The sequence below is a fragment of the Periplaneta americana genome, chromosome 7 (assembly GCF_040183065.1).
Source record: "Periplaneta americana isolate PAMFEO1 chromosome 7, P.americana_PAMFEO1_priV1, whole genome shotgun sequence".
In the NCBI taxonomy this organism is placed as follows: domain Eukaryota; kingdom Metazoa; phylum Arthropoda; class Insecta; order Blattodea; family Blattidae; genus Periplaneta; species Periplaneta americana.
In genome coordinates, this window is record NC_091123.1 from 13365451 (window position 1) to 13383297 (window position 17847).

A 17847-nucleotide genomic window follows, 5' to 3' on the forward strand; every position below is an offset into this window, starting at 1 on the left:
CTTTACATTAATCTTCCAGCGAGCTTTATGGACTCTCCGTCAACATTACAACAGATCAGCATTTCAATGCAGCCTGGACACCTTCTGCACACCTCCGCAGTCCAGCGCATTGTAAACTGAATTGATTGATAACTGACGTTTGCTCAGCACGTGGTTGGGAAACGTGCACCTCATTTAAGACCAAACTGCGCTCCTGCTTTGTTCGCGTTTCCATAGCAACCCTTCCCTTGGCTTTTGTAACATTCCACGTGCTATCTTTCAGGGTGCTTATTCATAGAATTGAGTGAACAATGGGTGTAACAAAAGTTATTTACTTTGTCTGTACATTATAAATTAATATAGTTCGTTGCGCGACAGCCCATTGAGGGCCAAAGGCTACAAGTCGACTGCAGAGGTAACGATGATCCAACCAGTAACGGGATAACGTATGGATAGGATGATGAACTCCCGCCCCCCTCCCCACTCAGCTATTATACCCAACGAGTTAGAAAGAGAAAGATATAGAGTGGTCATTGCGCCGCCATGTTTGAAGAAAATTGAACGACCGTCGGTAATGAACTTATGCGCCCAAAACAAAGTGGGCGTGGTGATAACTGACATTAGAATCGTCAGCTGTCTTAATTTCGTTTGCATAAATCTGTTAAACTGAAGTGGAAAAACCTAGTATTTCGTCAAATACGTGCTAGGAACTTAATCTAAACTTATGTACGCTAAATTTAAAAACACTTGAGCTATTCCTAGAAGGAATGCTTAAAAGAATAACCTAAGCAAAATTGTCATGTAGTATGAAAAGAAGTCCTAGCAAATACATATACTGAAGAAAATGTTAATATTCCTAGGTTCTTTTAAATGCGACCTGCAAGATTGCCTATAAAATGAACGAGTATGATTCGGATGATTTTATTAAATTGTTTTCCCAGTCTCTACACGTTGCAAAACTATTTACTATACCATAAGATATAGAATGAAAGTAGGCCCTATCTGTAGTAAACAACCTTTACCTCCAAGCTTGTAACGAGGGTGAAACATGACAAAACTCGCTTTCAGTTTTTTTGTTACAGTAAAGTATAATTATTATCGAAGTGTGAACGTGAAGCCAACAGCCGGCTGGTCTGTCTGAGCCTTTCAAGGGCTGTGGCACCACAGATAATTATTAGTGTATAATTGAGCACCCACGTACAATAATGGGGTAAGTAGTTACGAAATATATTCATACTTACCCCATTATTGCACGTGGGTGTTCAATTATGTTCTTTCATGTCCTTCCAGTCAAAATACTAACAACAATACGACCTACCCCAGAGTTTTGCGTTATTTTGGATGCGAGTGTCGAAATACAATTTTAATATTTGATTGCTATTACTAGGTTTGAAACGGAATTGTAGCGGTTTTATCCATATTTAGTTTAACTTTATTACTAGTGAACCATTTATTTGATTAATAGTTTGTCTTTGAAATAGGCCTACTTCTTATAAGCTACAGCTCATCGTCTTCTTGTATAAGCAGTAAAGACAGAAGGAGCAGAAATAAAGGATGCCGGTGTCGAAATACAGTTTTAATATTGTATTGCTATTTGTTTTTCGCTGGGTCTGAAACGGAATTGTATTGGTTTTATCCGTATTTAGTTTAAGTACATTACCAGTGAACCATTTATTTTGTTTATGCCGGGCGTTGTTACACATTTATGCATGAAAAAAAAATGCTGCTAATTAACAAAACTATGGACTTAACTTCATAAAATTTACATGAAATATGATATATCAGTTGTCTTTTTCCTTTTGACATTGCAGTTATATGCAGCACACACAACAGGCATGTTTTTTCTTCGTTTTTTTGTACTTCTTACCTCCGTTATACAACATTGTAAGCAGACGAATTTTTACAAAGATGGGCGCTTAGCTCAGATCTGCCGTGTTTCGCGGTGGCACCGCAAAGAGCGCTGTACAGGACATCATGGCCACTCTATAGTCTTCTCTTTCTAACTCGTTGATTATACCCGACTTTCGGCAGGATTTGGCTAACTCATCGCAGCTCCCAAAATTCACGACGATGATAGCTGAGCACTATTCCATACCCTGACCGAAATGTCATGAGGAAATACATTTCCGGGAAACTTTAAATTCGTCCGATGAAAATAATTACCTATAATCTGACATGTAGACTCGTCCACATTCATACTAAATATCGGTATCATGGGAGTGTAAACTCGTCCGCATACCTTCTTAATGTCATGGAAATGTAAACTCGTCCGAATGCTAAAGAGAACATTTTCCTTCCCATTTTATCCAGGCGTAGGACTGGCAAGTGGTATGGTTAAAAATGTTTCTCATGAAAAGAAGTACTTTTAATAAAATCTACCATGGACAAATTCCCTGCTTTATAATTTCCTAGAGCTTTGCATATACGCAGTTGCTTGTTCCTGGTAGCTCGTTTAATTATTATCTGTGTATTTATACTTTGTAGCTTGATGTCCGTTTCTGTCAAATTCTTTTAAAACGTTGATAAAATCGTAAATGTTTGGATGAGCAGTATTAAAATTCTTGTTGAAATTTGTATGAATAGATTCACATGCGTTAGTTATGTGGCAAACGCTACTGGAGCTAACCCTTATGTAAGGAGGAAATGTAGCATCTTCTGATATATAATTATCAACCAAGTAGAAAATTTGACTAGCCGTTCATCTTCTGGTCCTATTTATGACAGCTCAATCCCAAAACCTTCGTCCACATCCTCAGGTTCCAAGTAGACAAGCCAAAGCAATATCTTAACCATTTTCCTGTATCAGTCTTATTATTGTATTCCACAGCTAATCTAAGGTGTTGAATATTTCGCCACTAGGCTTGTGAAATGTGAAATCGACAACCTATGAGTTCGGTATGTCGCCATACGAACTTAATTGCAGAGTGTATTGCTATATCAAAATCTGCTACAATAGTCTTTGGAGAGAATTTCGATCCTAGTTTATCACACTCAAGTTGAATGATCTGAAAATTGTCTTTGTAAATAGTAGTAGTCTTATCAGGCAAGATGCAAAACATGAGAGGTACATAATGTCCATTGAAATGTGCAAGAATTGTAAGCAATTGGGTAAAAAAACTGGTACAGTATTTAAATGTTCCATCTACAAGCACTGTTTCTGATTGACATAAATACTCGTTCTGAAAACCAATTCACACGTACTCGTACCTAGATGTTAGAAATTTAAATAAGATCTATTGTTTCATTTTCATCTAAATGACTGTAATTTCTGAAATGGTTCCTATGTTGCCAATGTAAAGAAATAAACGCATGGCGGACGAGTTTACATGTTACCAATGTAAAGAAATAAACGCTAGGCGGACGAGTTTACTTGTTCGATTAAAATGTCACACTTTCGAAATGCGATGTGTTTGCCAGTTTCGGACGAATTTACATTTCCCAATATTTCCCAGCACTTAATACTTATCGCCGCGCCATTCTAAAGCATTACGCCTTAGACCACACGGTTAGGAAGCGGGACTGTTCTATAGAACGTTTCGAAATAAATTATTTGTAAGTATTCTGGTTGTAATGGAAATTGCGGGGACAAAGTAGATGTTGCAGAGAGTTTCCCTTGGGTTCTCCCGTTTCCCTTAATTGTACCAACACTCTCCATCTACCCCTCATTTTCATCCATCACCTGCAATACTAAAAATTGGCTGAGGTGATGTCTTGGGAGGAGTACGGGTTTCAGATGTTGATATAGGCAGGGATTAGGGCGCAGAGCCTTGGAGCTTGTCAGGTAGGCCTACTGATCTAGGGATGGGACTAAGCTCTCACAAGGGTGGCCCTCCTGTTAGCATAGGACTCACGAATTACACTCAGACCATCTGTCGGACCCGAGTAATCATCACATATAGACTAGTATACTGTATTTTATTTCATGGAGTGCAGTTTCATAGAAAGGACTTTGCCGACAGACCTTCTACTGCCTCCGTACTAATTGGTTGTCATAAATAAATGTCTTCCTTACTGTGACGGAAATCTTGTCTTCTCCTGTCAGTAACCAATCACAACCCTCGTTCAGAATAATTGACAGGCTCCCATCAAATCCACGTGGAGGCAGAGTTGCCGCATCTTTTCCGAATTCCAAAAATCCCGTCAGTCTCACTGTCTCATTTCGAGGATCACTAGGATTGTGGCAACTGTGCAATGTTGAGACGAGGGGACAGGATGGAATTGTCAGAGGTGATTATGTAGGAAGTCATAAATCTGTAAGTGGGTGTTCAAAGGAGCCACCGAACTGCACTCCTTGAAATAAAATGGAGTATACAGGCCTAAGGCGCACAGGGGCCAATGTAGGAAGTCTATAGTTATGGATCCGTCCCAATTTCGGCTCTCAAAAACCAAGACAAGCGTATTATTATTATTATTATTATTATTATTATTATTATTATTATTATTATTATTATTATTATGCCTGTTAGGCCTATTATTATTATTATTATTATTATTATTATTATCATGATCATCGTCATCATCATCATGATCATTATCATCATTATTGTGAGAATATTTGAATAAGTGATGCTTGGTTTGAGCCCTGTTCAGTAGATTCATCGTCGGAATTGAAGAGTTGCAGCCCCAGTCACTTCCTCATTGATAAATAGGCGTAAGCTAAAATCAGTAATTAAAATGAGTATAGACTAAATCCACAAAATTTAAAATCGATATCTCGGAAAATGAGTGTGACACAGATAAAAATTAGCAAAAACTGTCACGACTTCAATTATGAATTGATGATAATGTTTACCACAAAAAGTTACTTTAGCCTAATTCTCTGTGCATTGAAAGCGTAAATCTGTGTTAATTTGTTATAGTTCCTACACAACGTTCATTAGAAATCCTAGTAAATTTTTATGTCTTCACGAGGACTTCGATAAATAAAAGAAATAGGCCTATCAATATTGAATATTTTTTTTTATATTCTTCAACATCTGTAGTCGAAATTCGCTGATGTTTATTTTCCATTTAAATTCCTAGTTACGTTACATCATTATTTCAGTTTAAAAATATTTATTTAGTTCATGCGATGGTAAATTATCACTCGACCAAGGCCAGTGGAGTCCTGCAGTCCGGAGCCGTGGCGCTACTGCTCCTGCGTTCGTAATACCGCATTGCGATAGTTCACATTACGCCCGCGGCTCCACTCACCTTAGTCGAGTAATAAACAACAATTTGAAAATAACGTTTCATTTGTTGTTATTGTTTTGTTATTTTATAGTGCAGCCAAGCATTGAGCCGTATCTGCGAAATACTGAACTAAAAGTCTTACTTCTTTCTTGGCAATCGCAAAGCGCATGTAACATCAGCAATGCCAACTTACGAGAGATAAAATGCAGGAGATAGAAATTTAGTAGGAAATATATTTTTAATAATAGCCTAATAATAATAATAATAATAATAATAATAATAATAATAATAATAATAATAATAATAATACTTTATTTTATTTATTTATTTATTTATTTATTTATTTATTTATTTATTTATTTATTTATTTATTTAGAATATTAACGTGCAAAAACAACAGCACAAGCCAATTACAGTTTAGCACGATACAAAACAGAACAAAACAACAAATGATGATGGGAATGAATGATAGAAAATGGCAATGAGATGAAATACAAACAATATAATAGTCTACATCAATCATTGATCAAATAATAATTATAAAATTATAAAATTAGTACAATGAGATAATTGAAATAATGGAATAGTCTACATTAATCAATTGACCAAATGCAAGAAATAAAATGGACAAATAATTATAAAATTAGATCAGTGAGTTAAAAACTCAAAGATATACTACACATTAAATGGATCCAAGTTGAAACCATGCAAATTAGCATATTTAATGCATCTGCAGACTGGAGAGAGAGATTTAGGATTCTTATAATAATAATAATAATAATAATAATAATAATAATAATAATAATAATAATAATAATAATAATAATAATAACAACAATAACAGCAAAGGGACGAAAATATAATATTAAACAGATTATCCTGTCAGTGCAGGAGAACGTAAGTCATGAGCTAATTGCGGGTGACTCGCGCATTATGGATGAAAGTTGGTACGTCTGTAATTTAACCACAAACTGCTGACAACAAATCTAAAGTAGCTACCTGCTTCCGATACGGCTCGTTTCTTGGCAGTATTAGGCCTGTAAGTTGATATCTCATGTTTTATTTGCATAAATTTTAATATATCGTCGTTACAATAATTTATTAGAAATATATTGCTGTTGATTATGTATTAAAAATAAAATATCAGAAAAAAATAAAAATTGTAATTAAAATTAAATTGAAATGTAATCTAATTACATTTCGGATGTATATATATTTTTTGGAATTAATAATTAATTTTGACCTTGCAATATTTCCAGTAATTGCTGGGATTTCTAATGAACGGAATTTTGCATTTTCAATTCGTTGTGAAAAAATGATTTCCTAATGTTTCGAAGGTTGATAGTACTTTCATCTCAAGATGATTATGGTCGCTAAAGTGGGTATAGCTATTTAAAACAACCCTCAATGAACAGAAAAGACTTCTCACAAACTTCTCACCCCTCCTTTATGTTTCTCTGACGAAGGTGGAACGAACTTTCAAAAAGTTGTGAAATAATTTCTTTGGTCGGCGGGAAAAGGCACCTAAGTCAAAAAGTCGATTTTTCTGTTCTGCCTAATCACATAAGTCTAGTATTTTTTTTCTAATTTTTGAAATAATAAAATTTCTTTTGTTTTAAATTGAAAAATGTCTTACTTTAACCAACATACATGAATTTCATTATTATATTTATATTCAGTTAAGAGTAAATTAAAAAGAAAATCTCTCCTGAAATATTAATTTTTTTGACTTATATGAACAACAGACATATCCCAATCTTTACAGTAAATAATGCCACTATTCCGTACCACTCTGTCGTCAGAAACCTTGGCGTTTACTTAGACGAAAATTTAAATTGGGAATGCCAAATAAAGGAGATATCCAAGAGAGTATGCGTTACCATGCATTCTCTTAACCCGTTCAGAAACTTCCTCCCGCCAAAATTAAAACAGACTTTAGTGCAAACCCTCGTATTACCACTGTTTGGCTATTGCGACATGATACTCTTACAGATTTGACAACTGAACTTTCGAACAAGCTACAGCGTGTGCACAATATGTGTCAGATTCATCAGCAATGCTCGCAAATTTGACCATATTACACCTTCGTTCAGATATTTATCCTGGTTGCGACTCAATAACCGTAGATCACTTCATTCGCTTTCTCTTCTGTTTCGAGTTCTCCACACTTCTACTCCAAATTATCTTCGTTCCCGGCTTAACTACTTATCCTGCAATCACAATCTAAACACCAGGTCACAAGAGAGCCAAATCCTAGCAATTCCTTTCCCATAGAACACCCCACTATTCATCCTCTTTCATTGTCTCCGTCCTTCGTGAATGGAATTCTCTACTTCAGAAGATTAGGTGCTCCCAGACAATAACTGCTTTCAAGACAAAGCTAAACAATTTTTTACTGACGCAGACAAATTGAAGTTGTAATTATAATCATAATCGAGTTTAATGATTTAATTATATTTAGGTATGATTATTATTATTAATGTTATTATTAGTACATAATTATTTCATTGGGGTGTTGGGAAGGTAAAAGAATTGTTATGTATTGTATTGTATTGTATTAATTATGTTCTGCTCCTTAGCAATATAGTAATTTTGTATTTTTGTATCGCACTGGTTGAGTGGAAGAGAAGGCCGAATGGCCTTAACTCTGCCAGATAAAATAAACCATTATTATTATTATTATTATTATTATTACTATTATTATTATTATTATTACTATTATTATTATTATTACTACTATTATTATTACTATTATTATTATTATTACTATTATTATTATTACTATTATTATTAATATTATTATTACTACTACTATTATTATTACTATTATTATTACTATTATTATTATTATTATTATTATTACTATTATTATTATTACTACTATTATTATTACTATTATTATTATTACTATTATTATTATTACTATTATTATTATTACTACTACTATTATTATTATTACTATTATTATTATTACTACTATTATTATTACTATTATTATTATTATTACTATTATTATTATTACTATTATTATTACTACTACTATTATTATTACTATTATTATTATTATTAGTATTACTTATTATTATTACTATTATTATTATTATTATTATTATTATTATTACTATTATTATTATTACTATTATTATTACTATTATTATTACTACTACTATTATTATTATTACTATTATTATTATTACTATTATTATTATTATTATTATTATTATTATTATTATTACTTGATTCAAAATTATATTTTCATGATCATGTGCAATATATTTATACCCATTCATTAAGAATGCTTGGTCTAATTAGATCTATAACTTATTCTTTTTCTACTCCTATGTGTTTATTAATTTTATACTATACGTTGGTTAGATCCAAGCTTGAATATGCATCTGTTGTATGGAACTCCATTACTTCCACTGACTCGGCTAAATTGGAGAATATTCAAAGAAAATTTATTTCCTTGTGTTCTTATAGATTTTTACCAAATTCCGATTATAACTATGAGACTAATTGCGAATATTTTAATTGCGGTAGTTTGTTTACCAGACGTCAGGATCTTGATTATTTATTTTTTTGTAAAGTCATTAAAGGTGATATTGATTGCGAATCTTTCATATCTTTTGAGTTTTTATGTCATTTTTATTAATTTATGCCATTGTCAATATATGTATTATACTATTCTTGCCAATTCATATCTTTACAATATTACTTATATTATTCCAGTCTTCATTTATTTCATTTCATTAATAAATTTGTAACTCACTCTATTCAATTGCCATTATTTTTAATTATCTCACTGAACTAATTTTAATAATTATTATTTGTGCTATTTATTTTGTTGCATTTGGTCAATTGATTAATGTAGAATATTATATTGATTGTATTTCATCTCACTGCCATTTCTATCATTCATTCTCATCATCATTTGTTGTTTTGTTTGTATCTTGTGCTAAACTGTAATTGGTCTTGTGCTGTTGTTTCGTACATTAATATTATAAATAAATAAATAAATAAATTAGGGGCTACTATTATTACTATTATTATTATTATTATTATTATTATTATTACTATTATTATTATTACTACTACTATTATTATTATTATTATTATAATTATTATTATTATTATTATTATTATTATTATTATTATTATTATTATTTTCCCACCGACCAAAGACTTATTTACCAGCAATGGAAAAGTTGCCTTCTCCCTCATGGTTCTGACGTCTGCCTCGGTGGCTGTGTTGCAGAGTCGTCGCCGATGTCCGCGCGCAACTTCCCGCCCTCCTTCTGGAACAGCAACTACCAGGCGAGCTCTGCAGCCACTGTGACGTCACACCACTCGGCGGACCTGTACGGCGACCCCTACCACCCGCACGGCGCAGCCAGCGCGAGCTCCGACCCCTGGCATTCCCACTACCAGCAGTACAGCGCGGCGGCCGCCCACCATCACCACAGGTAGCGTCGACATCCGATACATTCCACCCGCATTCCATCCTGCAAAAAATGCCAACCTTCCGCTGGACATCCAGACTATGTGACGGTCTCGCAGATCAATCATTTCGTTTGACGTCACGGATTCCGCAAACCATTGAAACCCGTGTCGCGCCGATTCGCATAGGTGCAATAGCAGATGCTATGTTTTTCAATTTATATGCAAACATTTTTGCTGTTGTTTGTTGAATTTTAATCTCCTCACGTTTCAGGTCTACTTGCAGTTTCAATTTTAAGGGTAGTGTCACTACATAGATGAAAGGTTAACCTTTTCTTTAGTGTCAGTTATGCATTGCTAACCAGCGCCTAGATCAAAGCTCGTCTACTTATGTTGGGTCTCATACTGGGTGACTCAGAAAGGAATGCATTTTTCTTTAAATTATAACTCGGTTGTTTGCATCTATGCACAATTTTAATTGAAATAAACTCAAAATACAGACCTTGGAAAATTATGTGTGATAAATTACATCGTTCAAATGTCTACCCTCACGACGCTGACACTCCTCCAGGCGTGTCCTGAAATTACCAATGACAGCTTCTAACATTTGTTGTGGAATGGCTGCGATTTCCTCCTGAATGTCCTTCAGCTCTTGCAGAGTGGCTGGAGTTGTGCTGCAGACCCTACTTTTCAGGTAGCCCCAGAAGAAGTAGTCAAAGAGGTTAATTCGAGACTCCTAGGGGATCAGTTAATGTCACCCCTCCTTGGGATGAGTTTCTCTGGGAACAGTTCGTAAGGACAAATTTGCGGTATGGCTCGTAGCTCGTTGAAGCGTACGAAGTTCTGAAGTACGGGACCTAAAAACTTTTCAATCATCCTGGAATATCGGTCTGCATTCACTGTTACGGTACGGCCACGACCATCTTCAAAGAAGAACGGCCCTGTGATGCCTTGAGATGACAATGCAGCCCATACTGTGCAGAGGTCGCTGATGTTTCTCTTGCGGGTTTTCCGTCGACCAGTAGCAACAATTATGCTTATTAACATACTCATCCAGATGAAAATGGGCTTCACAGATTGCCGAACACGCTCAATGTTATTTTCGCTCCTGATGCTCCCGCGGCGATCTATAGGTCGACTGTTTGCTGTGTTACCAGTTGCCTCAAATTTCTTTACCCATTGTTTAATCACATTTGCACTTGGACATTGTCTGATGCCGTGCAGGCGAAAATGTGCACGAAATAAACGAACAGTTTTGTAGGATTTTTTTTTTTTTGGTAATACAACTGCACACAGAAAGCACGCTCTGCACAGCTGAAGCGAACATCTCTACTGAATTTCCAAGTCCACTTCATCCGCCAGGAAACAGTGTTGCAACGTCCTCTCTTTTATTTGCGGCATAATTTGAAAAACAAAAATGCATTTCATTCTGAGCCACCCAGTATTATGCTTGTGTATCTACTTTGCCGAACAACTATAAGAAAAGTTTGTCTTCTCTGTCGAGTTTGTCATATTTAAGGAACCTAAATAACTGGACCAAAGCTTCTCTACTGTGTTCAGTCCACGAGGTTTAGAAATCCAAATGAACTAGACGAAAATTTGTCTATTGTCTTCAGCCCTTTATGGGTAACGAGCGCGAACAAGTGGTTCAAAATTTGTCTAATATATTTGGCCATTTATACTTAAGTGACTGAAACAAGTGATCCAAAATTCGTCTACTTTGGAGTTCATTATACTTAGGCAATAGAAAAAAGTTCCGATAGTCGAAAGTTCGTTTACTGTGGTGGGATCTTTATTCTTAGATAACTCAAACAAGTAGTCCAAAATTCGTCAACTGTATTGAGTCTGATATTCTTAGGTACCTAGCTCAAATAAGTTCAAAACTGGCCTATCGTAGTGGGCTCTTTGTATTCAGGTAGCGCAAACAAATGGTTCAAAATTTGTCTAATGTATTTGGCCATTTATACTTAAGTGACTGAAACAAGTGATCCAAAATTCGTCTGCTTTGGAGTTCATTGCAACTGAAAAAAGTTCTGGTAGTTGAAAGTTCGTTTACTGTGGTGGGACCTATATTCTTAGATAACTCAAACAAGTAGTCCAAAATTCGTCAACTGTATTGGGTCTGATATTCTTAGGTAGCTCAAATAAGTTCAGAACTGGCCTATCGTAGTGGGCCCTTTGTATTCAGGTAGCGCAAACAAATGGTTCAAAATTTGTCTAATGTATTTGGCCATTTATACTTAAGTGACTGAAACAAGTGATCCAAAATTCGTCTACTTTGGAGTTCATGCAACTGAAAAAAGTTCTGGTAGCTGAAAGTTCGTTTACTGTGGTGGGACCTTTATTCTTAGATAACTCAAACAAGTAGTCCAAAATTCGTCAACTGTATTGGGTCTGATATTCTTAGGTAGCTCAAATAAGTTCAAAACTGGCCTATCGTAGTGGGCCCTTTGTATTCAGGTAGCGCAAACAAATGGTTCAAAATTTGTCTAATGTATTTGGCCATTTATACTTAAGTGACTGAAACAAGTGATCCAAAATTCGTCTACAGTGGAGTTCATTATGCTTAGACAACTGAAAAAAGTACTGGTAGTCAAAAGTTTTTTTACTGTGGTGGGACCTTTATTCTTAGATAACTCAAACAAGTAGTCCAAAATTCGTCAACTATATTGGGTCTGATTTTCTTAGGTAGCTCAAATAAGTTCAAAACTGGCCTATCGTAGTGGACCCTTTGTATTCAGGTAGCGCAAACAAATGGCCATTTATACTTAAGTGACTGAAACAAGTGATCCAAAATTCGTCTACTTTGGAGTTCATTATACTTAGGCAATAGAAAAAAGTGCCGGTAGTCGAAAGTTCGTTTACTGTGGTGGGACCTTTATTCTTAGATAACTCAAACAAGTAGTCCAAAATTCGTCAACTGTATTGGGTCTGGTATTCTTAGGTAGCTCAAATAAATTCAATATTGGCCTATCGTATTTGGCTCTTTGTATTCATGTAGTGCAAACAAATGGTTCAAAATTGTTTTACTTTAGACGTTCCTTTATATTTAAGTAGGCCTGTGGTCCAAAATTCCTCTACTGTATTGGGTTTGTTATTCTTAAGTAACTCAAAGAAGTGCTCCAAAATTCGTCTACGCTACTGTATTGAGTCCGATAATCTTAGATAGCTCAAACAAATAGTTCAGAATTGATCTATTCTAATGGCCCATTTGAATTAGGTAACTCAAATAGGCTAAATGGTCCGAAGTTATTCTTAGGTAACTCAAAGAAGTGCTCCAAAATTCGTCTACGCTACTATATTGGGTCCGATATTCTTAGATAGCTCAAACAAATGGTCAAAAATTGAGCTACTTTAGTGGTCCATTTGAATTAGGTAACTCAAATAGGCTAAGTGGTCCGAAGCTTTGGGTGCGTTATTCTTAGGTAGCTCAAAGAAGTGGTTCTAAATTGGTGTAGGTTTAGTGGTCCCTTTGTATGTACTAAGATAACTTAAATAAATTTCCCAAAGTTCTTCTACTATATTCGGTCCGTTATGCTTAGGTAACGTAACTGAAATAAATGGTTCAAACTTCGTCTGTTGGGCCCTTTATGTTATACTAAAAAAGTAGTCTAAAGTTTGTCTACTGTATTGAGTGCGTTATGCTTAGGAAACTCAAAGATATGCTCCAAAATCCGTCTAAAGTAGGGGATCCTTAATCCTTATGTAACTCAAATGAAGGCCCAAAGTTAGTCAAATGAATTGGATCTTTATACTTAGATAACTCAAACAAATGGTCCAAGATACTTCAACCTTATTGTTAGGTAACTCAAGCAAGTGATCCAAAAATTGGTTTACTATACTTTATTCGTAAATACGGTAACTCTACTAGTGATCCAAAATTCATCTACTGTATATTCTTAAGTAGCTCAAACAAGTGGTCCAAAAGTGGTCCCCTTCAGTGGGCGCTTTGTATTTAAGGGAAGACTCCACTGAAAGTCATGAAAATTTTTCCAAATTTTGTTAGCTATTTCACTTATTCAGAATTTATATTTTCATACCCCAAGTGGATTCAGCTCAATTCTGATTACAAATACTCGTATGTTTACACTTTTTAAATTAAGGCTGGAAGGGGGCGTGGAATTTAAAGAGCTGTCAAAATTGTTTTTCATCGAAGAATTCTTTTTCAAAATTTCTGATTACAAATCTAGTAACTTTTTGTTGGCTCCCTGAAGTGACTAGATGAATGTAGCGGAGGGGAAATTTAATTTACATAAATATTCATTTTATTTTCAAATCTATTTTTCATGTGTTCATTTTTGTTGATTCAACACCAACTTTCTTATGCCAAATCTTAATCAATCTGGATGAAATTTTTACTGCAAGTATTTATGAGGTAGCTGCATGTTTCTATGGATTTATTTTGTGAGAAATGCTGCTAGTTTATTTTATTAATATTTTTCCTAATGTTGCTAGTTTATTTTATTAATATTTTTCTTAATGTTGCTAGTTTATTTTATTAATATTTTCCTTAATGCTGCTAGTTTATTTTATTAATATTTTTCTTAATGCTGCTAGTTTATTTTATTAATATTTTTCTTAATGCTGCTAGTTTATTTTATTAATATTTTTCTTAATGCTGCTAGTTTATTTTATTAATGTTTTTCTTAATGCTGCTAGTTTATTTTATTAATATTTTTCTTAATGCTGCTAGTTTATTTTATTAATATTTTTCTTAATGTTGCTAGTTTATTTTATTAATATTTTTCTTAATGCTGCTAGTTTATTTTATTAATATTTTTCTTAATGCTGCTAGTTTATTTTATTAATATTTTTCTTAAGAACACAGAAAAATAGATTTGAAAATAAAATGAATATTTATGTAAATTAATATTCTCCTCCGCTACATTCATCTAGTAACTTCAGGGAGCCAACAAAAAGTTACTAGATTTGTAATCAGAAATTTTAAAAAAGAATTCTTCCATGAAAAAGAATTTTTTTAGCTCTTTAAATTCCACGCCCCCTTCCAGCCTTAATTTAAAAAGTGTAAACATACGAGTATTTGTAATCAGAATTGAGCTGAATCCACTTGGGGGTATGAAAATATAAATTCTGAATAAGTGAAATAGCTAAAAAAATTTGGAAGAATTTTCATGATTTTCAGTGGAGTCTTCCCTTAAATAGCTCGAAAAAGCGATCCAAAGTTAGTGCACTGTATTCGATCCGTTATGCTTAGGTAATTCAAATGGCCAAAAATTCGTCTACTGTGCTGGGTTCATTATAAGTAACTGAAACAAGTGATGCAAAGTTCAACTACGGTGTTGGGTTTTCTATTATGCTTTGTTAGTACAAACAAAGACAGCGAAATTTCTTCTACTGTGTTTCGGACGTTATTCTTATGTAACAACACAAAAAACTGATCCAAAATTCATCACTGTTTTGGGTCGGTTACACTTCGTTACCTCCAACAACTGATACAAAATTCGTCCATTTCTTTGAGTCCATTATGCTCAGTTACTTCAACCAACTAGTCCAAAATTCGTGTTATTCCTAGGTAGGACTAATCCAAATGACAGGACCAAGGTGTGTTATTATGTCCGTTGAGTCTCGATCATTCGAATAAATCTGTTCTAGTTTTTAGGCCACCGAAGCGTAACGCAATAACTCTGGTTCATTTGTTTAGTATCCAAACTCGACTCCGTGCTTTTCTGCAGATTACCACAGTAATGAGGTTAAGTATGCCGTGTTTGTTGCTCTGTGAGATTAAAAACGACCGCATCAGAATTTATTCTGCACATTAATTTAATATTTTGTAATTTACTACGTTGTATTCGTTAGCGACTCTAGCTACGATCGTGTCGTGACAAATCAGGACATTATGTCGTGTGGGTTTCTTATTACTGGACACCAGTAATGTTCACTTCTAATGCTATTTTATTATGTTGTGCTATTAATTGTGTGGGATGACTTGTAGAACGGTTTGTTATTGCGTTCGACTCCCGGCAATGGTCAAATTCATATTCATCAGGATTTCTGACACCATTATTACTGTAGCTATAATGAAATAGGGTAAACTGACTAATTTCGTGATATTTCTTCTTAAATTTACCACGAAATTATAGCAGTGACAAATGTAATTTTGATGGTATAGTATAAACGGCGAAAGATGTACTGCCGGAGTAACAGATTTTATTCACTGCGTTCTTGCATTGTCGTGAGCGGATATTTTCGACAAACATCTGTGTATTACTCTGGATTAGAACTAAGGACCGTGGCTTCCACACTGCGTTACAGCTACTTGTACATATGATAGTGAGATGCAGTCAATGATCAGTCAAGCTTTGAGTGTGTTGGTGTGTTGCGTGTTTGAAAGGCGTTGAGCGGGTTACATAGCTCGCTCCTGCCTCCCAGTTCCGTCGCGTGATGCTTTACTACAGGTTAACAAGCTTACACTCGTATTCGTATCGAATCAAACATGGTCACAACGTTTACGACAGTGCAGGAATTTTTACACGGTACAGTCCAATTTTCAAATAATAATAAATCCGTTTTCACGTTGGAAATGAAGTTGTATTTGACGTGACGGGGTCGAGTCGGTATTGCAGTCTTCAGCGGTGGGAACGAGATTTCATATAGAATTTGGACTTGCTTTATTTTTATATATTTATTTCACCTTTCAGTGTCAAATAACAGGAGTTGGCAAAAAAATCTTTATCATGGGATTCAGAATGTAAGAAATATGTTTGTTACGTTATTGGTCGAAATCGGATTTTGAGCAAAATAACAGGTTTTGGAAACAGACCATTCGATTTTCTTCTTTAGCGGTCGTAGCAGAGAACAAAATAAATATAACTTATCAGGCCTGGGCAATATAGAATATGAAATTTAATTTATATTGGAGGACTTCAGATTTTTCACTTCTCGACCCCTATACACTAGCTCATGATAGTACTATGAGCCCCAAAATCCGAGGATATGAAATTTTACTTTGATTCTACACTGATTTTGAAATACATTCGGCCATGGGTTCGATTCCCTCTTCGGCTGATTGCCTGGTTAGATTTTTTCCGAATTTTTCTAGAACTGTAGGCCTAAGACGAATGTCAGGTAATCCCATGGCCTATTTTTGTTCAAGATAAGAACTTGACCAGTAAGTTATATAAGTCAATTGTAAAAATTTTGATTAGTACCTAATTTATATATTTTCTTTTCTATCCTTCAAGATTTATTTATAATAATTTGAACAGTGAAAAATCTCTACCGAATGAAAGTTGCATGAGATGAAATCCGTGACAATGAAAATTTCGGAGTTTCTTCAATCTATTTCTATTACTGTATGTGGTTTTTAACAGTGAAAACTCTTTTTGTTCAAGTTAGTCAATTGAAAAAATCAGTTTTTACTACTCGAAAGATTAAATGTTTTTTTTTCTTTTTCCACTTTTCCAAATTGTTTACAGTGAAAAGTCTCTCTCGAATGACAATTTCACCATTTTAAAACCCTGCCAATGGAAATTTGGAAGTTTTCTTTCAGTATATTTCTGTTGTACTCACTACTTTTAATAGTGAAAGTTTGTTTTTGTCCAAGTTCATAATTTGACCAGTTAATTGGAAAAGTCAGCTGTAACAATTGGGACTAGTAAAAATATCCTTCCGCATCCTTCAAAACGTCATATGAAAAACAAAAGAGTATAAAATACCTTCTGGTTTACTTTAAAACTATATAATAGGAAGACATGGAAGCACTTTGCATTATCCCACACGTCACAGGGATATCAGAGGTATGTTGGGGTTGTTGGAAGTTCTGTACATTCCCTGCTCACTTTTTTCTCTTTTTGGTGATTTTTTTGGTGATAATAGGAGTGATGAATACCCCTGGCTGCACTTTAATTTGCATGGGCAGGAACGCGCCACTTCAAAGGTCGTGATAACACCGGCATTCCACGGGCAGGTGTTCGCGGCCACAGATTTAATAAAACAACAATGCTGTGAATATTGCACAGGGGCATGCCAGCATGGGTCTACTCGTTGTACGGGAAAAGTCCTCGCTTTTTGTGTTACTGCTCCGTTGAAATCAGAATTTCGACCGATGTATTTTCGTTACATAACAGAAAGTGTATAAAAATCAATTGACTTTGATTTAAAATTTTAACGAAGAACTGGAATATGTGAATTAAGTTACCGATTTCCATAAAACTTTGTATTTGTCACTTAGGAATATAATTATAATAATAACTTTCACGTGTTAAAATGAAAACTAAGTTGCAAATTACCTAGTTGACT

The 17847-nt window shown here is 34.5% G+C and overlaps 1 protein-coding gene across 2 annotated transcripts in view; it reads left to right on the forward strand.

Annotated features, from left to right (window-relative positions):
- vg (transcription factor vestigial) overlaps nucleotides 1–17847 on the forward strand; it is a 681469-nt gene that overhangs the window by 210126 nt on the left and 453496 nt on the right. For both annotated transcript variants that reach the window (XM_069830334.1, XM_069830333.1), the window contains exon 4: nucleotides 9407–9614. In XM_069830334.1, coding sequence (XP_069686435.1) covers nucleotides 9407–9614 — 208 coding nt within the window. The remainder of the gene's footprint in view (nucleotides 1–9406; nucleotides 9615–17847) is intronic.